The sequence below is a fragment of the Pomacea canaliculata genome, linkage group LG3 (genome assembly GCF_003073045.1).
Source record: "Pomacea canaliculata isolate SZHN2017 linkage group LG3, ASM307304v1, whole genome shotgun sequence".
Lineage (NCBI taxonomy): Eukaryota > Metazoa > Mollusca > Gastropoda > Architaenioglossa > Ampullariidae > Pomacea > Pomacea canaliculata.
Window position 1 is genome coordinate 3,863,401 of NC_037592.1, and position 24,762 is coordinate 3,888,162.

At 37.9% G+C, this 24,762-nt stretch overlaps 2 protein-coding genes across 11 annotated transcripts; one reads left to right on the plus strand and one right to left on the minus strand.

Annotated features, from left to right (window-relative positions):
• Window positions 1-2: 2 nt before the first annotated feature.
• LOC112559205 lies at window positions 3-20,299 on the plus strand. Of its 10 annotated transcripts, none has more exons than XM_025230238.1 (16): window positions 3-1,997; window positions 3,575-4,509; window positions 4,714-4,807; window positions 4,999-5,105; window positions 5,385-5,463; window positions 6,348-6,455; window positions 8,540-10,215; window positions 11,354-11,807; window positions 12,283-12,427; window positions 12,933-13,043; window positions 14,111-14,404; window positions 14,710-14,762; window positions 15,356-15,492; window positions 16,114-16,249; window positions 16,433-16,525; window positions 19,528-20,299. In XM_025230238.1, exons 2-16 carry the CDS (start codon window positions 3,590-3,592, stop codon window positions 19,606-19,608), a joined length of 4,488 nt encoding a protein of 1,495 aa, XP_025086023.1. In that variant the 5' UTR covers window positions 3-1,997; window positions 3,575-3,589; the 3' UTR covers window positions 19,609-20,299. The 10 variants fall into 10 exon arrangements, with proteins under 10 accessions (XP_025086023.1, XP_025086021.1, XP_025086022.1 ...); XM_025230236.1 differs by lacking the exon at window positions 3-1,997 and adding an exon at window positions 2,103-2,212; XM_025230237.1 differs by lacking the exon at window positions 3-1,997 and adding an exon at window positions 2,103-2,212 and having other exon boundaries at window positions 12,936-13,043.
• Window positions 20,300-20,313: 14 nt separating this feature from the next.
• LOC112559227 lies at window positions 20,314-24,008 on the minus strand. Its single transcript, XM_025230288.1, has 3 exons — window positions 23,127-24,008; window positions 22,533-22,677; window positions 20,314-21,952 (listed from the first exon to the last, which is right to left on the minus strand). The coding sequence occupies exons 1-3, from the start codon at window positions 23,129-23,131 to the stop codon at window positions 21,692-21,694; spliced, it is 411 nt and encodes a 136-aa protein (XP_025086073.1). The 5' UTR covers window positions 23,132-24,008; the 3' UTR covers window positions 20,314-21,691.
• Between the last annotated feature and the right edge of the window lie 754 nt (window positions 24,009-24,762).

The window sequence follows — 24,762 nt, forward strand, 5'->3', positions numbered from 1 at the left end:
AAAAAGCAACACTTAAATTACTTACCCTTTTTTAATAACCGTTAAGCTATACACAGATGCATTATAAATAATTCTTCAAATCTCATATAGAGAGCATACTGTCCTTCTCGTCCAGCTGTTACTACAACAGCTTACCCCACAAGGACAAGGACACTGGGTCTAGTTTAATAATAATGAAGATTTATATAGCGCCTTTCCAAAGATTTCACATAGCGCTTTACATAAATCATACAAAGACTAAATCATTTATAACCACGAGTCCATATAACAGAATTATAGACACACTTTATACACGCTCATGGTCAGGACAGGGTCGCAGAAGTCGTAGATCGGAAATAAATGTGTCTTAAATTTAGACGCAAGAGAATCAGAGCGACGAAGGCTGACGCGTAATCCGTTTCCAAGTTGATGGGGCTTGGTAGGAGACAGAACTCTGTCCATAGTCTTTGTCTGAGTCAGTGGGACTCGAAGAAGCCAGCTGGTGTCAGAAGATGAGCGAAGAGGTCGTGTGGTGTATAACTGGAAGTGAGTTCGGTGAGGTACTGAGGACCAGTGCCAGAAACGGCACAGTAAGTTAAACTGGAAAGTTTGTAGGTTATACGGTCGCGACTGGCAGCCAGTGAAAAGAGCGAATGATGTTCATTTCTAGATGGCTTGCAGATGAGGCGTTATTCTGGATCCTTTGAAGTCCGTCAAGAAGACAGTTGGGTATAACAGCTAAAAGAGAATCACAATAGTCCATCCACGACAGCAAAAATGCACAGATTAGAGTTGTAGTTGCATCGGTGGTGAGATAATGACGAATGGTACTTGTCTTACGATGTTCAAGGTAAGTATTTTTGCAGACATGAGAAACATACTGATGAAAAGTCAAACTCTGATCGAGGATGACAGCCAAGCTGCGGACAGAGGTAGAGAAAGGAATAGTTGAGTTGTTCATAGAGAGAGGGAGAGAAAGGATGACTCATAAATTTCTTTGGACAAGTAAGTCGCAGTTAAGTATTATCATCACTCAGTTGCAATCTGTTTTGGAACATCCAAGACTTTATATCATCTATGCATTCCTGTGTCCGTGGCAGTAGTCCAGAGAGTTCTGTAAATGGAGCTGACTGATAAAGCTGTGGATCATCAGCATAACTCACATGTGACGTGGCATGGCGTGACATAACATCAGAGGGTAGTTATATAAGACAAAAGTATTGGACCCATACAGATCCATGCGGGACACCATATCTCAGGACAAACATCTGAGCAAAAAAGTTTCTCATTGCCTTCGCAACGTTGTCCAGAAGTAACGATTTACCCTTGCTTCATGAATACGGCCTCAGATGTTCATCTGTACCCCTGGGTTTGCCTGCTCAGTTCCTACATCGCCAAAAACCGTCTTTAGCCATAGCTTGTGGGCCACAAATAAGGCAGAGATATTAGTACAATACTAGGTCTAGGACATTTTCCTCATTTTAGGACCCGCGCAACGGTCCTGATCGAGTATCAGCTCCTGGGAGCGTGCCAACTAGATGGATGCCTGAAAAATAATTTGAAACTTCCAAAACAGCTAGACCCAAGCCTGTAAGTGTATTTGGGAGGCACCAAAGCATTGGGCGTACAGATGATCATCATCCTTTCCATCAGTTTGTCCACCAAGAGATTATAACATTCGGCTCCAGGGAACCTTGGCTCTGACAGTTCAGCCACGCAGCAACAAGCAAAATGTACGACCTTTACACGTCCGTGGTACAACCAACAATCAAAATGAGATGTCAAAATATTCCTTTTTTTTTTTTTACAACTCATGTTACAGCACTGTCACACTTTTACAAAATTCAACTTTCCTTTACTGCAGTATCTTTTGTAAATGGTCGCACATCGAGTTGTAGCTATGTCGCGCAAGACATTTGAAATTGTCAAATGAAAAACGACCAACATAAATTCCACCACGTACCTGACGTCCTTGAAGTCGCCAGAGATAGCGGATTTGCTGGTCATCGTTGTGTTGGGTATATATTCTTCCGTTGTTGAACATTGCCTACTTTTTGCTCCTTTATATTTAATTTTTATTTATGTGATAAGCGTTTCAGCCATCACGATGCTCACGAGAGACAGTGACGTCACGGACCTGGCTACAAGTTTTGTACTCATTATTTGTTACCTTATAATTGTTTCTAGTCTTAAAGTTGCCTCTTTTAATTATTAGCAGAAACGGCATATGAGGGTAAGTTTGTAACTCGCAGCAAGGCACTAGAGACATAGGTGTGTGCAACAATAATGCAGCAATAATTTGCTATCTAACAAAAACATTGTGACAATTAAATGTAGCTTTTAGTGGATTTCGCGCGTAGTCTGTTCGCTTGTTAGATTTGTTTCATTTTATAACTCACACTCATAAAAGAGAACATATTCAGTTTGTGTCAGTTTCGTAGAAAATACCAATCCTTTATCTTTCTATTATTGCCTTCAAGCAGCATGTATAATTCATTTTAAAACTTGAACTCTTTTAATGGAGCGCACGAATATTTGTAAATACGCTCGTAATTTCAATACTTGTTTCTGTATACAGTAGAACTTTTATCAACAGTTTTGTAACTTGGGGAGCATATAGTTGTACAGGTACAAGTGCTGTGAATCAATGTCAGTTATTCGTAGTTTTTTTAGTTTTTAAAACAAAAGTTCGTTTTTAGAACGGTACGGAGGTACTTAGTTGTATGTCGTGAGTGCGTGCGCACGGATAAGAGACGCTCAGTGAAAAAGCTACAGCAGCTCCCTCCTCTGTAATCACACAGAGATTTCCATCGCGTACAAATACGTGTAACTCACAAAACAAGTTGCCAAGTGGGTCCGAAGACGGTAAAAGATTTGGCGTAGGAAATCTTAACAATTGGAAAAGAGTTATAAGTCAAAGATCTATAAGAGATCGACGTACTGTTCAACAAACCACATAGGAAAGCACGTACATATTTTGTCATTACTTGCTATCAGATGTCAGTCACACAATTTTATTTGCATGCAAACATTACACTCAAAACTAAACTTTCTTGACATCGGATCTATATCACATTACTATTAATAGCCTACATTAATGAGCTTTGTAGCTGGTCCCAAAAAGCCCTCCTATTAGGAATCAAAAAAACTCCAAACATTTTAACTGCCGGTGTGAAAACCCCTTGCATTTTATAGATTGAAAGTAGTGACTTTTAGCATTTTTAAGGAAGTTTACAAATCATGTGACATTTTGATATTTTGGAACATACAAGACCATATAATGACATGCATTGTTAATATGAATGCTTTTGTTATCATTAGTTTTGAAGGAATAACAGTAATCATTTTAAAATATCTGTCTCAAAACTTCTGTAACAGTACACATCTAAAGAAGATCAAGTAGGCAAGAAAAATGGATCATGTAAATAAAGAAAACATTATACTTAATTGGGAAAATCATGTAGGAGTTGGGATTGGGAAGGACCAACAAGATGAGCCTTGAGAAATTTTGGAGAAACATGTTTTCACAGAAAATTTTAATCAATATTTGCAGTTTTCATGATAGCACTAATAATTTGAATGTGTTTATTTTCAGGGTGTAATAAAGAAAATGGCAGAACGAGATTTAAGTTTTCGTGCAGAACGATCTGTGAGACATTTTTCTTCACAGAGCCCATTCACCATAGGATTCTGTTCCCCACCCGTGACGCAGCATCTACATCACCCTAGCCCACTTCAGACATGTTCTCCACGGGGGTTGCTGTTACAGTCGGACATGTTTCTTTGTCCTATGTTCTTGCCTGAGACACCTTCAAGTGTGCCAGGCACTAGTCCATGCATGAGCGCACTACCATTGCCTTTGCCATTTGACTGGACATGTCAAATAGAAAGATTTCATGGAGTAGAGGCTGTGTCACAATACACTGAAAGGTCCATGAAACATCCTGGTAGGATGTTGGAAACTCCTGTTTTTGAGTTGAATAATTACCTTCCTGTGTCTCTCAGCACAGATCAAACTTCATGCAGTCTTCCACCTCCCAAAAGTCACAAAGCAGATGCCAATGGCAAAGAGATTAAATTATCCACAAGCCTAAATCCATGGGCCTCAGACTTTAAGCCACTGAAGGAGAGGCAAAGCATGGGAAATAGCAATGACATTGAGAACTTAAATCAACAGACATTTGTCAAATCATCTCAAACATCTTCTATTCAGATTTGCAAACTCAAATTATGTAGAAAAGATGATGCTGAGACTAAAGGATCCTCTTCTGAAGGTGCCATTTGTGTTGCAAAAGAAAAATGGAATGAGAGTCTTCAAGACATTACTGGAAACCAGTATGATGATGTTTCCGTTCAAACTGATGAACTACATGTAATATATACAAAAGAGTCCTTGCATTGTGCAAAAGATAAAACAGATAATAGTTCACAGACATGTTCTAGAAATAATGGCATGTTATTGTCTTTGAGGAAAGAGGCAGAAACACAGACTGATAATCATTATGAGCATAAATCATTGCAAACAGAATGGTAAGTTCAGTAGAAGTTGAGTATGAAATTTTCCACTTAAAAAGTAGCTATATTGTCTGCCTTTCAATTTTAAATGTTGAAAATTATAAGTTGTATTTTTTCCATTTTAGAATACTTCTTATTAAACACTAATTATCTTAACAACGTATAAATGAGCTACCTAGAAACTATGGTGTTACCAGATAATGTTTCTCTGGATTTTAGGGTGACTGAAAAACAAAGACTTCACAGTGTTGATTGTTCAGATAGTTTGCAGAAGATTGCAGAGGATTTAAAAAAAGAAGTTCAAAAGCTACAGGTAAGTTTCAAAATATCTTCAAAGCCTACCATCTTTTTTACAAATTCGTATTGTCTGTCTGTTTTTTCCAACTACTTTTGAACCATTTTACTAAACCTGTAGAGATAATTAGATACAAATTATGGTCTTTCGTTGATTATTTTTCTTTCTTTTTATGCTTCATGCAACTCATTTGCTTGTTTCATGTTTAGATTGAAGTGTGCCATTTGCGAGCTGAACAGTGCATTAAAGAATTGCATAGACAGATACTTACACTGACACAGGACAAAATGCTGTGGCAAACTTACTTCGTAACTGGGTAAGACGTTTTCTCATTCCTTTTTTTACCCCCAGTCAAGCATAGGGCTGCTAAAGTAGAAGACTAATAGTTTAAAAAATTTTTAATTGCTGAACTATTTTATGGTGGTAGCTTTTGTTTTGTTTAGCAGAAGTCTTTATACCTAACAATCTCTTTTTAAATGTGCATCATTTTCTTAGATCGTGTCAGCTGACAACCAATAGTGTATCAGGGTATTGTAGACTTGAGTTTGTATGCCAATTCTCCGAACATCTGAACTTGTCATTATATCATGTGCAGCTCAGAGGCAGAGAGCACTGTTATTGGTATCATTGACGAGAGAATATCCTGGCTTCATTTCGAAATCAAAAGACTGCAGGTGAGAGCACTTACAGAAAGGTCTGAAATGATGTTAATCCTTACAATTATTTCTTTTGCTATCTATGCACTGTCAGTTTTTTTGGTAGCTAATTTTTGCAAAGAGATATTTTAAAAATCTAAACGTACCTAATGATCTTTACTGGAAATTCTTTATACTCTTCTAAGTTTGCAGTGTAGCCATTCTTGAGCATGTAGCCTTTTTGCTTGCCTAGTTGACACCTTGTACCTTTGCCATAAAACTAAAGTTGGACAATTTATACTTGTTACAATACTATCTTTCAAGTGACAGATATTGCAGATCAGTTTACAAACAAGATTTTCAGATGCTCCCCTGGTTGGCATTCTATAATACATAATGCAGTTTTCCTCAGAAGTTTTCCTTCCATATCTTTGATGGCAATAATTTGATTGGGTTGGAGGAAGGAGACAACGAGATTATATCTTTGCAGGCCTGAAGCATACAGTATTTGGGCTCTCAAAATATGCATGCGTTTGCACGTCAATCACAGTTTTCATGTTGAACAGGGTAGTAATACTTTTTAACAGTAGTGATGGCTCTCTGACATGCTTTGGATAACATGCACAAATTCATGTGTTTTAGATGCGTTTTAGTTTACAGACAATAATTAATACTTGAGGGCCTATATGTGGCCTTTTTAAACTAGTTTGATTTCAGTATGAAGAGCCTGATAGAACAATATGTTTCCCTTGCATTTTAATTGGTTATTTTTATTTCTTTTTCTATGATAATATGAGGAATAGTTGGATTCTGACATTCATACCCGTAGCAGCATCTTTACTAACGTCACTGAAAAATGTAAAGAACGTGCAGATGGACAAGCATGCATACATTTGGCTTATGTCTGTGTATGTACTGTGCAGAAGCAACTGAGCCAGTGTCTTTGTAAGTTTGAGAAGGGCAAGATACTCTCCAGATTGCCTGAGTTTTTCCTCATTCTTCCAGACAATAATGTCTACCGTCCTGCAGCTGTAAGTTTTAGAATGACTATGATCATCCACCTTTGTGTATGCCTGTAACCCTTTGCAAATTAACAAATAGAGATTGTGATTGATGCTGAGTATCACAGCACATTTTATTGACTGCAGTTTTGTGTGTGTGTGTGCGTGTGTTTTCATCCGGTCTTTATATACTCAGCTTGAAATTAAGCTGCTACCTAGCATGCAAGCATTAAAGCTTGGGTGGAGAGTGGCCAGAGGTTGAACAAAAAGAATAATGTTAACTGTAAAAGTATTGTATTATCAGGATATTTTGATACATAATCTTCAGATTTTAAGCTTAGGTTTTATTGAGTGAAAAACATTACTATGTGTGTCACTGATTTGTTTGAGGGAGAAGGATATAAGTAGCATGTCTATTAGCTAGGGTACAACACATCGTAGGACTGGCCCCGTTTTTGATACTAGAGAGAATATTTAATGCATGTTCAAGGTGACTGAAATGTTGACCTTGATACCCAGATACAGATTTGAAGAATAAACTGTTCCTACCTTAGTCCATGATAAAACAGTGCTTTCTTAAAAATCCAAAGGAAATTCAGTTATCAGTGGCAAAAATTATTTTTGGAAACATTGTTATATAAATTGTATATAGAATGTACTATGTGAAAGCAGCGAATCCTGTGGTTAAAAACTGTGTACAAGTGAATAACTGTAAAACATGATGAAAAACTGCTAAATGGTCAAAAATATCATCAACCATTTTGATGTGTTCTCTAGTGTTTGCAGTCATTTTTGAAAAGAGTAAAATTCAAGTCTGCAAAAATATATATGTACACAAACATATATTGATGACTCGGAAATACATCACAGTGAAATTTAAAGGCGGTAGGCAAAAGACCACTCCTCACATTTCTCTGTCTCTGCGTGGATTTATTCCTGTCATAAAAATATTTATTGTTTGACAGTTTTGTGGATAGTCATCAAAATACCTGTAATAGCAATGCATATTTACTTTGACTCTCTTTGGGCTTTCTCCACCAATTGTTATTTCAGAATCAATATCTGATGCTGCAATGTGCATCTTTCATGCTGTTTTTTTCAAAGCCAGGCGAAGATGTCCAAGCTTACACTGTAAGCAGTTAGTTTGCTTGTCATGGTGACACTTGTATGTTATGGCAGACTTTCATACCCACAGTGTACTGTTGATTTAGCTGCTATGTGAAACCTTTATGCATAATGTTGATTGCATACTGTCAAGTTTGGTGTCAGCATGAAGTTCTCTCTTTGTATCAGTTGCTACTGCAGGTTTTATCTTTTAAGCTTCTAGGCATCTGCCATCAGGAATTATACAAACTTTTCTCCTGACCTTTTTCATTAATTGACTTTTGCAACACTTTATGACATGATGGTGATCTTTTCTGCCCTTCTCTTGGCATTGGTGTGTTTAGGTAAAGGCAGCTGGTCTGACCCCTGCTTTTGCTTTCAACACTGATAAGTGTGTACTGCCTGTGTGATGAATAATTGACGAAATATCCTTGTTGTAATTTTAGGATTTTTTTTTTTTTTTTGGTGGGTTGGTGTCAGGGAGGACATCTGATTTGCTGGGTGTTATAAACCCAGCATAGTTAAGAATAACAAGCCTGCACCTCATCAGATATCAACAAATTTAGAATGTAAGCTCCATAGTAATGTTAAAATATGTAAAATACAAAAGTAGATGATAAAAATGTGTAAAATACAAGTGAGGTAGTCATTAAAACAATTGCTTGCTTTACTTGATATATTTAAATTTGTCATTTAAAGAAGTATGTGGTTCTGCAAACAGAGAAAGAGAGATGGTGTGTGTGTATATTTCCATCTGTACGTGGGAGCACACATTATTAGCAGCGTTTGCAAGTGTGATTGGTATTGTATTTGTCAAGTAAGTGGTGGCTATTGTCAAGTCAAATTCCTATTATAATGTCACTAATGCCATGTAAATACTTCTTAAACGTGTAATGCTGCATCATTTGCTCTGTCTTCACCAGTTATTTTAAAACCACTGATCTGGCAACAAAAAAAATAAAAATATTCCCATTAGGATCATGTATTGATGCATTCCTTTCATTTTACAGAGTGCTAGAAGTGCCTCAGCTAAAACTGCACCATCATTCTCAGACATTTTGGGATCACCATTATCATCAGCAGGGAGCCAGAGTTTGAAGAGCCAGAAGTTCAAGTCACAAGATGCCTCAAAAAAGTACATGAATTTGGCTGTAGCAGAGTCTGCCTTGCGTAAACCATCACAGAATAGCTGTCACTTTTCTTTTGAAGACAAGGAAAATCTCACAGTCTTTGACCTTCAGTCATCTCCTGTCAGGCAGCAGTCATATCATGAGCACTGTCCAGTTTTGGAGAGTTCACCAACGGTATGTGAAAATGGATGCAAGAAGCCAGAAAAACAAAATTACAGTGTTACATCACAGATATGCACCCTAGACTCTTCTTTACATATTATTACTTCAAAGAATCCATCTTTAACAGAGGTCATTAATGATGACTCAGCCAAGTATGCTACCTGCTCTGCGTTGACTGAAACCTCTGACAAAGAAAACGAAAATCAGCAGTTTGAGAGTATGGCTAAACGCATGCAGTCAGAAGTGTTGGTAGAGAAAAGCTCCTATAATGGAGCCACAGAGTCAGTTCCTGGTTATTGCAATGAAGAAAACACAGATAAGCATCCAACGAAAGGGTACCTACAGCCAAGCAAAAAACTGACAAAAACCTTGCCACATGAACAAACTCCGAGTGATTCCTTGAAAAGTAGAGAGATAGAAAAACCTTCACTTTATCCGGATGCTGCAGTTTCAGCTGAAGATGACCATAGAGGGATGAGCAGGTTAGCCAAAAGTGATTGCCATTTGAAGCAAATCAGTACCTTTGCCACAGATTATCAGAAAACAGAGAGAAATAAGAATGCAGCAACAGATGATAGATTTCAGATTCAGTCTAATTATGCAGAATATCCATGGTCAAAAACATCAGATCACAGGACACTCCCAGAACAATCAGAAAAAATGCCTTCAAAATTATTAGATCATAAAGCATGCACAGACATGGGGATGACTTTAGAACAGTTAAATTATGAGACCTTTCAGGAATCATTGGACATGGACAGTGGAATGCTTTTCGAACAATCAGACCAAACTGCAAACAACAAGCAAAATTATAAGATCCCAGAAAAAAGTAAAGCATTGTCAGTTAACTGTGAACACGAGAACTTGTGCCTTCAGATGAATTTGAAAGAATCTGTAGTTCCTTGCTTTGAGAGTGATTTCTGCACAGTTGCATCTCTGCCTGGTCCTGCCATCATGAATGGCATGAATTTAGTTGATGATGATGCATTAAGTCCTGCTCAGTTTTCTGAGGAGGCATTAGATGTTGCTAGGCTGGGCATTGAAGCTGATAAGACATCTATGAATGACAAACATGAATGCCATCTTCTCAAGCATGTTTCAAATTCTCTCCATGAAACATTTGATGTGGATGCTGAAGACACAGTTTTAGATGACGGAATTAAGTTAACTGCTACTGCTGCTGCAAAGTTGATTGATCTGCAGCAGTCTGATAGAAGAAGAGACTCCAAACTAATTACTGCATCTTCAGTCTCAGTAGTTTCTTCAGTGGCAGAAGGCAAGAAGACAGATGAACAAGTAGAGAGTCATGATGTTGTCAAAGTCCATCCTTCTTCTGATCTTGTTGGTCATCTTAATGCCACGCATTATACTCAGCATGCTGTTGCCAAGGAAGGGTAATTCTGTTGTGTTGGTTATTTTAATTCAGATTTGTCTGCCTTGGAGGTGTTTGTTTATTGGTGTTTTCTGTTATCATCCCAGGCACCAAATTCATGAAGTTAGTCGTCCCAGGGAAACCAAGAGCAATCATTTTATTTCTCTGCTTATAAAACAGCATCCAGACTCCACAAATGTTGCTTAAATCCTTGGACTGCAATCATAAAATCCCGATAAAGGATAAACTAACATAAGCTAATATATATATAACATTTCTAATATGGAGACAAAAGGTTTCTCCTTGATTTCCCCATTTTGATCCTGGATAATAACTTACCCTTGCTCCCTGAATATGCCTCCTTAAAGAGACTTGTTTTCTTTATTTGTTGAGGCACTAGGTTGTGAACATTTTCATATATTATCAAATAAAACTAGTTCTTAAATCTGAGCTTCTGCTGAATTCTCAGCTCACCTGTGCTTTTAAAGAACCAGGAAAGTATTCATTGGTATCCTTTAGTGATGATTGCACATATTACTTTTGGCTGTCAGAGGCAATACAATAGTATATTGTTTTAAAACACATTTTCTAGAAATCTGCAACAGAAAACATAGTTCACATAATTTTAGAATATATTTCATAAAATGTATAATACTTTACTCTGTAATGAAAAAAGATTGTTTTCCTATAAATGAATAAGAATGATCAGAGTTTGGAATGTGTATTTTTTTGCTAATTACCTTTAGGTTATTTTCTTTAGCTGTCCACAACATCGTGTTAGACTAACTCTCATCAAATACTGTAATATGCGGTAAAACACCCAATTTTTAATTGGTTCTTTAGTTGCACAATAACTTCTGAAGTGACCAGGAGTTTTTCCCCCTTATTCAGTTCAACTTTGCACAGAGTACTGTAATTTGCAACTACAGCATTAATTGTTAAGACTATTCAAAATTATTTTGCATGTATAAAAGCGCAGATTTAAAAATTGGCTAATGAGCCCACTTATTAACAAGTTCTGAGTAACAATTAGAGAAATGACAAAGTTGTGTGGATACAGCTCTACTAGGTTTGTGAGTAGTCTTAAATTTCTTCCTAGACTTTTACAACAACCATAAATAATACTTTTTTTCATTGGTCTTTTTTCCAAATATTTCCAGTGACTTATATAACCCCACAAGTACTTCAGCCATGCCCACTACATTCCTTCAGCATCACCTCCAACCTTTGACCCTTCCTGCTGCCTTGCAGACCACTTCCCATGCTGAGCTGCCATCTACTGATTTGCAGTCTTCCTGTGCTGTGGCATCAAGTATGAGATTAATTTCTTCCACCTTGTCAGAGTTGGATTTCGCATCTGACAGCAATTCTTCCCACTCGCAAGAACCAAGTGTTCAGTCCTCCAGCACCATTTCTTCACCTTTGCAGCAACCTGGCATTCCAGCTAGTAGTGTAATTTTCTCATCTCCACAAGGACCAGGTATTCCTGGCCTTGAAGAGATTTTGTCAGGAACCAATAGTTTATCGCCATGTGCCAATGATTTGTACCCAATAGTGTTGACTATGCTGACTTTGGAATATCCTTTGCAGGCTTGTGACAGGGTTTGGCTACAGGTGAGTGCGAAGAATGAATCTTTATTTTGCGGTTATCATACTGGCATTGTTAGATATCTAACTTTTTAAGCTATAACTTGTAGCTTTCTGATATGTAGATATTTAATCCCAAAGAGATAAGGAACATTTAGTGATAAAGTGCAAAGCTTGAGGCACATTATGAGTTTTAAGCCACAAGTTATTGCTTCATTTATATCCTTTAGAGCTCTCATCATATTGATTGTGCAGTTTCTACTGCTTATGTTGTTTATATAAATAGATTAGCACTTGGAGCATAACCCTAATGTAGAAAGTTTTTATTACTATTTTCTTGATTCCTGAAAGATTTATATGACCAATTGTATCTTATACAAACAAGCTTAAGTTCTGCCACTCTGATTTCACTCAGCACTGAACATTTTGTAATAGAAATCTTATAACCTGTGATGCTATCAGCAAGAAATGTTGGTTGAGCATCTTTTCATATTGCTGACAGAAAACTGCACGGGAACAAACACAGCTTCTATGGACAGTCCTGCAGAATCAGCAAGGACCTTTATCTTCTTTGGAAGCAGCTGTTTTGAAGCCACCTTTGACACCTGGACCATCATCAGCACCTGCCTCAGTGCCTAGATCTGTTAGTAGGTATCCCAAACTGCAATTAAAATTGCCTGCTTAAATACTTTATTGTTGAGGATCTTTATTTCCTGACATCAATGATAGCAAAAGCAAGTTTCTAGGTCAGTTGAAAGCAAAGTTATGAATTTTTGAAAAATTACTATTTTAGCTTTTAATATTAAAAAAAGAAATTGACTTACCAGCCATGGTTTTGGCTTCAATGGAAAGAGGGATATTTCTTACAATATTGCTGACTCATTTAAAATGCACATATTAAGCATGAAACTTTTTTGTGTGGCAATAGTGTAACTCAGTTTTTCACAGTTTTTCATTCTGTAATAAAAGGCTTTTCCACGAAATACAACAAATAAAACTTAAGTTATTTTTATGCATTATTTCACATTCAAATGATTCAACCACAGTTCAAGCATGTGAAGTCAAACCAAAATCATGGTGTGGTCTCCCATAGATTTGCCTTTCATGGGCTTCTGCTTAGCATACCTGTTATTAGCAAAGTTCTTTTTACAGCAGAGTCACCATGTCATCCACAGACAACACCTGATGCACCTTTTGCTAATCAGACAAGTTTGCAGATGTCACCCAAGACCTGTGATATTCCCCCAGGTTTCCAGAAAATAGGTAACATACTAAAATGGTAGTACCATTTTTGTTCATTTTTATTTATGCTGACCGTCAAATATTGGCATTGGGAAGAGGGAGAATTGCTTAAGATTTCAACATGATGCTACTCCTCTTTGCAGAAATTTTGGAAGAGCTATGGTATTTACAATTTTGTTTTGATTACATTTACATTTTCAGGGATGCTTCAACAAGCCAAGGAACTCGAAGCAGAGATTTTCTTATCCTGTAACTTCCACGTCTTCAGTCATTCCAGAGCTTCCTGGTGGACACATTACTGAAACAATCTCTTCAAGACAGGAAAATGATCAGTTCCCATCTTCAGGGTTTCCAAGTTTGCATAGTTCTGCAGATATGAGGAAATCTTCCTTTAAGTTGGAGTTGCCTGCTAGAATTTCAGACTCTGTTGTCGATGTTAATGTCTTCCCATCAGAGACATGCCAGTCATTAAAAGTGTCGTCACCGAAGATGTCCAACCCAGCAGAAGCATTGTCTTTAGTAGAAGATAGCAAACTGGTGGATGACTTTTCAAAACGGTCTAGTACAAAGAGCAAAAGGAGGTCTGCAGATTGTGAGGGTTTTGAAATCAATACAAAGAAGTGCATGCAAAACAGAGATGAACTTCAAAATGTTTCATGTTTAGTTTGTGAAGAGGGAAGAGATGACATTCTGGAAGTCGAGGATCTTCAAGGTCAGACATCCTGCCGATCTTTTTCCTTGGAGTCATATAGTTCAATATATAAAAGATCAGTAAGGCTGTCACCAACAAGAACCACATCATTTCAGATGGCAGCAGTGAACTTTTCAAAATCACTAGTCACAGCAGGGACTTGGGTAGAGAAGGTTAAGTTAGAGGTTAAGATTATCAGTAAAAATGTTGGCAGTTATTTTGCTCTTCAGCTTGGTTTTTTTTGCAAAAATATGTTAATGAATATCTTTTATCTGCAATGCTCCTAGAACAGTGCTTCAGGTTTGGGATTTCTCTGTTTAGTTTTTTTCATAGCTTTAAGTTTCAAGCCAGTTTACAGATCAGGTAGCTTCAGAAGTGTTTGGCATTTTTGCTTTAGAACTTCAAGACTCATCGTGGCCTGGTCCTGCAATTGCCAAGAAGAGTGATGATGACGATGACAGCTCTAGAGCAGCCTGTCAGTCTGGTGCTAGAGTACATAAGGAAGGGAGTGACCATCCTTCTACAGTCCACATATCACATGGGTCCTTCATTGAGACTCCAGATCCCCAGCTTAACAGCCCTACTTCCTCAATAAGCCTCTGCAAGAACTCTCATGACTTAGAGTTTGAACTGGGATGCAAAATTCAGACTGCTGGATCTGCTGATCAGAACCAGACCTTTCTGACCAAAAGTGAGAGTTGTATTTTTCATTTGTTTACATGTGCTGTTTTGAGTTGTGCATGCTTTAAGTCATGGGAGGGAGAGGTACATAAGTTGTGTGGTTTTACAAGTAAACTTGATGTGAGTATCTAATTATTGTTTAGGGATAAAGTTTCTGGCTGGAATTAGCATTTAGTTTTCATCATTTCCATTTAAAATATCAGTAGTTGCATGTGATGTTTTGTAACTGATTTATTTTTATGAGCTTATAAAAGACGATATGTATCTGTACAGATTTACATGATTATTATTTTGGCTTTTATCATCATGTTTTAGAAAATACTTTGGAGAATGCCTGCCCGACAGAAAATTCTGGTGCATGGGAAAAGGTGAGTCTGGGGTGATCCTTTGGTAGGTGTGAGGGACATATTGAGAGGATGAATGATAGCGACATCGTAAAGATGCATGTGAAGCCTACTTTATGCGCTCGTGAGTCTTTATGGATGTTAGTGCATGTATAAGCCATTATATCTGCTCATATGCATTTGTACCTCTATATACTAACATGATGAAATTCAGCAGCCCAAATTAAAATGCTCAGCACTTGACGCATCTTTCTTAGCCCTGTTGTATCTATACTTCCCTGAAAAAGTTGCCTTCATTCCTCTTTTAGTATTCTTACTGTTCATGTCAGTTATATTATTAGCATATTTGTGTTCAGACATGTTATTTTACTGTAACAGTGTAATAATGACCTCGAAATGTAAGTTTTATTATGCTTACATTTGTCAATTAAACTTTGTCATTTGTGCATATTACACAAATATCACATTATAACTAGCTTTCAGCATTATCCATGGCTTCACATAAATTTGTTGTATTGGAATGTATAACCAAGAGATACTAGAAAAAAAATGTTTTCAGCATAGTCAGCAAGATTTTAGCAAGACTATTTGCAAGTCTGGCTTGTGTGTCTGTAAAGACTGGGAAATTCTGTAAGATGGATGAGGTGAAGCAAGAGGAGCGACATTCCAAAACCGGGAATGCAAACAACCTGTCTGCTTCTTGCCACCAGAAGCTTGTGAGATTTATCATGAAAACATCCCCTCACCTAACTCCGTGAGTATCTTTGCAGCAATACTTTATTTTAGTGGTAGCATTGTAACTTTGTTAATGTGTGTGTACCTTGTCTGTGTATTTCATTTTTTATTTTATTTCTCTTGAGGAATAGGTTCAACATATATTTTGAGAGGAAGATTTTCAGCTGTATATCTGATTGTAGTGTAATCTGAGGAAATTTTAGTGGTGAAAAATTAATGTCTTTACCATGGGAATATGGCAGGCTTTTTTTCTTACAAGAAGTCCAAACTCAGAGGTATGCATGCTAGCCCCTTTAGTGTTGGCATAACACAGTGTACTTTACCCATCGACAACTATGTAATGATTACTTTCCTTCTTAGAGGGTAAAGCAGGAAAGAAGAACAGAAGGGCACTGCACGTAAACATGGCTGGTCCTGGGTTAAGTGCAGTCTGTAATTCTTTTTCTCCTCAACAGCTACAAGTCATGCAACGATCTTTACCTTAGACTTGAATTAATGTCTTTTTATCTGTAGCTTAAGATTTAAGAAAATTAGCACCAGCATTTTTTTCTTTTGCCCTTGACTTGCTGAGTAACATTTACAGGTTTAAATATTTAAATATCTCTTTTTTAATTCTGAACCATTGGCTTGTGTTGTACAGGGAGCAGTTGAGTAACGTTATAGTCAAGGTAAAGGAAGAGTTTGGTGGCTGCCTCCATGGACAACTGTTTAGCAACATCACCAAGAAGGCCAAGTTTATTGCGATGCACTCATACCCCGATGTTGCCAGATCCATGGCTAGTATTAGATTTTTTTAATGCATTCTAAGAGATTCACTCCCATGTATGCTTAGACAAATGCACGCAGGCAGGCAGGTGGGTGGCTGGAGGTGTGCATTTAGTTTGGTACAGAGTTTTCTGTGTTTTGCAGTTAAAAATACAGTAATGGGGCAACCATCTCATTTTCTCTTTGTTTTGAAGAACCTTGCAAGTTCCAGTTGTGCAATCTGCCATGAAGAGATGAAACCCCAGGGTTTGCAAAAGCTGACTTGTGGCCACTTTATTCATGTGCAGGTTGGTGTAGATAACTCTTAATTATTCAGCATACTCTTTGAAAATTTATTGTGCTGTAAAGCTTAATTATTTGACACATACAGTTTAAATATTTCTCTAGCAATATATTCATATATATATATATTGCTACATATATTGCATATATACCTACATATATTCAGAGTCGGAATAAACTAACATATTGCTGTTTATTCACACTCTCCACCCTGGTCATTCACTGCAAACTACTAGCCGCTATTGTGTCAACAAGTTTGGAAACGAAATGCCATCAACTTAGGACACCTGAAAGTAGAGCAAAATTTACTTACAGATCATCAAAAAATTGTTTGAATCATATAGGCTCTACTTTTGAAATGACTACATCGTCATCATAATATTCTGCGGCTTTTCAACATGTGAAAGAATGCAACTTACAATCCAATAACTTGGACACCTACAACACTGATTTCTCAATGTCTGAACTTAAACAAGCACTTTCAAAGTGCTCTCAGTGGACCCCAGGACCAGACAGTGTTTCATACCAAATCATAATTAAACTTCAGTCAGCATTCAGGACATTACGAGTGATTTTCATTCATGTGGAGCTCAGGAAACTTTCTTAAGCTTGTCATGAGGCTATAATAGTCCCAATACTAAAACCAGGAAAAGATCCCTGAGACCCAAATAGTTATCACCCAATTGCTTTAACAAATTGTCTCGGCAAAGTTCTAGAAAGGATGGTAAACTCACGATTGCTTTGGGTGCTATAATCCCAGAACCTCATGTCCAACATTCAGTGTGGTTTTCAGAAAAATTGTAGTACTGCAGATCAAATGGTCCAATTTGAAACATTTATAAGAGACACCTTTATTAACAAAGAGCATGTCATAGGAGTATTCTTTGACCTAGAAAGGGTTTATAAATGGGGACATGGTATTTTGTATGTCCTATTTTCTCCGAGACCTATTATCACTTTTCATTAAAAATGTACTCCAGATACAGACACCCATGAACAGCAGGTGGGAGTCCCTCAAGGAAGTATCCTATCACCTATACTATTTTGCATTAGAATAGATGGTATCCTGAAGTCTATTCCAAAACATATGGCTGCTTCGTTATAAGTAGACGATTTTGCTCATTGTATTCAAGGAAAGTTTTCACCTTGTCTGGAGAGACAATTACAGATATGTGTAAATCATTTCTCCAAATGGGTACTGGAAAATGGTTTCAAATTTTCTCCTTCAAAGTCTGTCTGCATTCACTTTACAAAATCAAGATGTCCTTTTCCTGAACTCTCTATCTTGGTAAATGGAGTGGCACTCAAAGTAGTACAAGAGATCCGTTTCTTGGGTATTATTTTTGATCGCAAACTCTCTTTTCAGTGCCACATCCACCATCTTCACTCTTCCTGTCTGAAGGCCCTGAATATCCTGTGAGTGATTAGCAATACAAAATGGGGTGCAGACCAATTTACTTTACTCCATCTATATCACTGTCTAGAACGTTCTAGATTAGACTATGGATGGATAGTCTATGGATCTGCCAGAACTTCGTACCTAAGAAGGCTAGACACTGACACACTGTACATCATCTTGGGATCAAAATTGGTCTTGGAGCATTCAGGACTACCCCCATACAAAGTCTATATGCAGAGGCGGGTGAACCACCACTAGGTTTACGGCGACTAAAATTAATTCTGTCCTATGTCTTGAAACTTCGAGCTCTGCCCCAGAACCCTGCTTTTTGCCTGGTTTTCTCTTTACAATTTCTTGATAAGTATAGACCACATGAATATGAACAAAAACCTCTACTGATACAGGTTTATCCTCATCTCCAGAAATTGGGAATGGACCCCAAAACAACAGTACCATTTACACTGACCATTAATACACCACCATGGCTACTTCCTGTACCAGAAATTCGTTTTGACCTTTCCAAACTAAAGAAATCTGAAACCTCTGATGTAGTCTATGTACAACATTTTAGAGAAATCACAGACTACCTAGGTTTTTATCAAGTATACACTGATGGCTCAAAAAAATCCTGAAAAAGGAACTGTGGCAGCCACAGCTGTGCCCATGAACACCTCCACACCACGACAACTCTCTTGGAGGGCCATAGCTCTGACTTCTCTGCTGAGTTAAAATACATAAAATACATCAGCACATCTAGAAATAAAAACTTCTTGATCATTTCCGACTCTTTATCATCCTTCCTTGCACTTCAGTCTCAACATTTGGATCACCCACTTGTAGTGCAGTTTTTTTTTAACTTCTCCATTCATTACAGAGAGAAAATATTGACATTATTTTTATTTGGGTCCCTAGCCATGTAAATATTCCAGGAAACACTTGAGCTGATGAGCCAGCCAAAAAGGCCCTTCAACAGCCACTTATAGTTCCAACAACTTTTGGCTCTGATTGGTCCGCGTAACCCAGCAGTCTCTGAACCAATGGGAAGAGGTGGTCTTAAATAGGCTAAAAACTGGCCACACATTTATCACACATCATTTTTTACTCATGGGAGAAAACTCCCCACTCTATTCTTGGTGTCATGATATGTTAACATTTTTCCTTACCTGTCCCAAACTCTCAAGTGTTTAGCGAAACTATTTCACAGCCCAGATTCTCAATTAACTTTTTATAAAGTCTTCGTCCACATCAATCATAGCTTATCTTAAGTCTATCCAAATGTTTCACCTAATATGAAAAAGACCCTGTTAATTAGAAAGCTTATTGTATTTGAATAAGAAAAGAATAATGTATATCTTCTTCAAATGTCTGTATGTCAACCTTCAAATGTTCCTATACTTTATTCTCGCCATGAGATAGCCTCAGGTGCTGACATGGTGTAGAGCTCTGACTGTTGCTGGTCAGTTTACACACACACACATGGAGTAGCAAGAAGTACATTTTTTCTGTTGCTGGTCAGTTTTCTCTTTTTATTTTCCACACACTTATGGAGCAGGACATTTGGATAAGATTTTAAATGGTGCTTAAGTAGTATATATCTTTCTATTCCAGTGCTTCACCAAATGGGTAGCACAAGACAGACAGTGTCCCACTTGCCAGAAGCTGGTGTCATGCCCGAGTTTTTCGTACTAAGTAGGTGAAAGTAGAAGCTTGCAGCGACACATATAGGCTGTCCACTTGCATGTTTGTTATTGGATATGTGCATGTTTTATGCACTGAGCTTGTAACAGAGATGAGTTGCAGTTTAGCTGTTTTCATTTTAAAGTTTTTTGCATTCTATCTATTGCTTTAAGCATTTTTGATGGACTTCCATAATCTGGAAGAATCCAGGAACAAACTCATTGGTATGAGGTGGTGTATTTTATGTTTTTTGTGTTATTTTCATTTAATTACAGTTTGTCATAATGTGATTATGTTGTTTGGCCTAACTGCTATATCTTTTTCTTTGAGCTATGATTAAAGACCTTTCCTTTTTTTCTTGATTTTTTACTCAGGAGATCATGCAAAATATGCTTGCATGTTTGTGATACAAGCCAGTGTGTCTATAATGTGCAAAATGAAGACTATCTTGTAGGATCTCTATGTGTAAATCCAAATAGATGCAGGGTTTGGAATATTTTACAAATTACCATTGTTCTCACAAAGGAGCTTTTTAGTTTTGATTGAATATTTCATGACTGGTATTGTCAGCCTTTGTTTTGTTGTGTTTAGTTTTGCTAGTCACAATTTATATAACTGCTAGAAGACATCTAAGTTAAAGATAAATTTGTTCTTATTTATGAATATGTCAGCAGTTTTTCATGAGTGGCAATAAAGTACAAATGTGAGCAGTAGTCTTTTAAGAAACTTTATTCAGTTATCAGTGTGACAGAATGTAAGGCATGCATAATCATTTATCACAGATTTACAGTATATTTTAATTTGACACTTTTAGTTACACTTGGCACTTTGCAGAATAGTCAGTATATTACCAGCTGCAGTGACTATAAATACAGAGTTGAAACTACAACTGATAATTTTTTTTTTACAAATGTACAAGTTGAGTATCCCCAAATATTTGAATGTAAAAATATTTGCATACTCAGCCTTTGTTCCTGTCTCAGTATTTAGACTTTTTAAAAAAATTTTTAGCAGTGCATACTTAGCTGTATATGCATTTTAACGACGCCAAAATTTCACATGAAGGCAGAGGGATGTAAAATAAGGTGAGGGCAGCTGAGCAAGCCATGGTGAAGAATGATTATCACATAAAGCATCTGTCTTGATCTAAAGATGATGTCCAAACTGGAGAAGCATGTATTCAGTAGTGCAAATATTAAAACTACGGCTTTGGAGCCTAGGTCATGACTTTTTTTTTACACCCTTTTTGGTATGCACCACATGGAAAATAATCTCTTTGTATCAGAACCAATCCAGCAGTTGTGTTCTCACCACCTAATGTTCTCCCTTTCCTACTACCAAACCAGTTTATTGAATTTTGCAGCTGTGACTTACATTTTGCTGTGGGGCAGAAACTTCTAGGAATTCACTTTTTACACAACTGGGCTAAATTTCAATACTTTAAAACAATAGGTTAGACTGCTTAGTAGAAAAATATAGCAGAAAGTTCCAAGTTTTGGTGTATAAATATACGCGTGTTTAAAGGTAGCCTTGGTTCTTCAGGGAGTGAGAAGCTGAAGACCAAAATTTTCTTGGTAACATCTGTTATGTGATGGTAGTGTTTCTTCATTCTTTTCTTGGGCATTCCATTATGGAGTAATGTACCATTCAAAAGCTGTACACAACACCCTGGGGGTATCAGACCAGTTAATATGTGCACTCCTGCAATTATACTGGTGCTCTAACCTAGCAGGTATCCACTTCATTTTTGTAGGTATGTGTGTTATAAATAATGTTAACATAAAACATGTTTACCTGTGTGGAGGTAAACTTTGCAGTACTCACAGAACTACATATTGTTTAACATACTACAAAGCATAGCATTGAGCAGTTTTCTAACGGTATACACAGTACGCAATGATGAACAGAAACCAGTGTAAGTGAAGATGTAGAATTCAGGAGTGAGCTGAAGGGTTGGCTTGTTACATGAGATATATATACACACACCCATGGCAGGGCATGTATTTTTTTAATTGATTGCTCCAGTTAGAATGGGCAAATGAGAATATAGCTGCCTTCAATCATTTTGTATTTTGTGCATTAGGACAGGTAATGTTCAGTTATGAAAATGTATGCATATTTGTAATTGAGTAACAAATAGTTCAGTCTGTTGAAGTGTGAAGAATGTCCAATCAAGCAGCCTGAACCAGTAGTACATTGTGTGATAGCCCTCCTGCGAGTTGGAGACAAAGCAAGTGGGTAGAGGTGATTCACTGGTGTTGGAAGTATAAAGTTCCAGGTAGGTTCCATTCCACGGAATGCTGCAGGTAGGCGGCATAGCAAGTATGATATTGGTGTAAAATGTCACCACCACATCCTGGAAAATGGTCAAAAGACGGATACTATGATAGTCTTAGAACAAAATTTGTCAAACCTTGATTTTAAAAATGAGGACTGTCTCCCTTTACTGTACATACTAGATTACAACCGGGTGGCAATGTAAACGGCACTCATAATTATCATGATGATTTTTTAGTTGTTATGAACATTTGCTGTTTTAGAATTGAAAATAATTGCAGGCGGCTACAAGTGATAACTCTCTTTTCACACTATCACTTTTAACAGAACTATATTAGTGATTGTTTGTCACGAGAAGTGCCTTTATCTGCCCCCAAACACCGTGAAAGAAGTTTATATAGGACAGTCGGCCTTCTGCATAATTGTAAATTTAAGCATATTCTTTCAACTTTATTTTCTACATTATTTTTCTTTATGCTGCAGTTTCTCCGTTTTCTGCAAACAAAGGAAAAGTTAAGCGATACTACATTTATTGTTATCACAATTACTTGAAGGTTTACATGCAATTGCTGCGTTTAACTAGCTAAAGAGAGGTTCAGAACATAAAACTGAAAATCACTGTACGTCTTGTGTTGCTACAGACTCCGTGAAAGCCTCACCATCTTGCTGACGCGGTCAGTGCTGCCCATGTTGACTGTGAAAGTAAGCTTCCCTTTGTCGCAGGTTTTGACATCAATTGGCTCCGTTTCATTGTACGTTTTTCCGTTGACTAATTGTGGGGTCGCAACTGTTGCAAGGCATAACCTAGCAACAAAACCAAACAGTGCAGCAGGTCATAAACTTCTTTGCATCTCGGGTGGCTGCACAGCAACAAAGTGTTGATGTTTAATGAATGCTACATTGATCGTTAGAATTTATCATTCATTCACGTTCTCTCTGTCGCGCGCACACATACACACATGCTCGCATGGATTCATTCTTTCTCACTAACGATGTTATGCCCCAAATTCAAGTGGAAGAATAACAAAGCTGCCATATGCCGATCAAACTGCTGTATAAACTTATAAACTGTTTGCCTCAATCGCTGCAGAGGAGAGGACGGCGGACAAGGGGAGAAACCCCCATTTGAAAGTTACAAGGACCGTTTGATACGGTTGTTGATGCGCAAGAACATTTTAATACATGGATTCTAACCCTAACCCTGAATCGAAAAAGGCCGCTAACAGCCGATGTTAGCTAATTCGATTACTTACTCCATGGTATCGTTGAACTGAGACGAGAAAAGTTACCCCCACGGAACCCGCCGGCAGGGGCTCCCTGTCATTACCTCCCTTGGCCCCTTGCAGCACGAGAACTGCAAGGGTCAGAATTTCAAGTGGACCTTCCCTCATTGCTCTGGACAGGATCTTATCTGCTGTTGTATTTTTGTCTGTAAAATATGTCTAGAGTAGGTCAAGGGGACTGTCGCTATTGCCTTATCGCTCACGTTATTGCGCTTTCAAATTGGCTTATGTCGTGACCAACGGTTGAAACAGGGTACCGCGTGGTACTGATTAGGCTGTTGATAGCCACCACTTACGACGAGTATTTGTTATTTGTAACCGGTAACCTCGCACACGACACACGCGGAATGGCCTTGAACTCTCTCCAAACTACTCTCTCCTCTCTCTCTAGAACTCCAAACCTCCACCCACCGAACTTCTCTCTCCCCTTTTATATCCATCGGGAGACTTTTGAGCTATGGGTGGTCGGCGGTATCAAAAGACAATACTGTTTATTTTTGCTGAGCTCAGGCTGGCGACAAGCTATAACCAAGACAAACATGCACGCCAAACCACTTGGCCTTATATAAAGTCTAAACAAACCTCTACCACACATGTTACAACTCGTGGTCTCGTGTATACCATAGAAAAACGGACTCTTCTTTCACGTTGAGCTTGAGACCAGTGTCTCGTGAACTGCAAGATGTGTACGACTTCCGGATATCTTCTAGCTCTACATCGTTACCTTCTCATCATTTTAACATCTCAGTTATCATTTTTTTCCTCATTTTCTTTCTCTCCTGGTAGGGGAGGTAATTGGGATAAGGAAGGTAACTCTGTCCAACCCTCGGTTATAGATTGAGCGACGAATCGGCTCATATACTGAGGTTTATTTTGAATGGCGATACACATCTAAAAGAAGACCCATTCTAGCAGCCGGAACCAAAAGTAAGTCATGTGGTAGCCCTCTCTCGACTCTCTGGTCCAGCAGGACGGTAGCGGTGATTCTCTGGGGTCTGTGGTCGTGGGGTCGAGGTAGGAGCCGTCCCAGGAGATGATGCAGGAGGGAGGCACTGCATCCTCGATGACGGAGGAGTGAAAGGTGATGTTGACATACTGCAGCACAGTAAAGGTCGAGTATACGTCACCGTCACTGGGGCATTGTTGTGTTGTTATGACAACTTGAGATCCGATGATAAGCCTTAAGTCATACATATAGTAATTAATATGCAAACAAATTAATAAGAAACCTCCATAGTCAAGATATTAATGGTTCGGTCACTGCGTTCAGCTTGTTAGAAATGGAGTTCAGACGTTTACTTTCGACATAGTCACTACCATGCCATTTGTTTTGGGATTTCCACTTTATCAACATTTTTTTTACGCCGTTGGTTTATGTCATGATGGCATTCTCAGACAAAATCTGTTATCTCTGTTTGAGGATGCTGAATTGTCGTATTGTTGTGCGTGTTTGGTTACATAGAATAGGCTGGTTTAGAGGAGTGGTCAGAAAGATAGAAATGAGAAAACAGCAGCTGACGAGATCCGAGAAGCATTTGCTAACCATTATCCCCAGGGCATCATGGCTGTTCTGCTGCACGTAGAACTCAAGGGGTCCATGGTCACA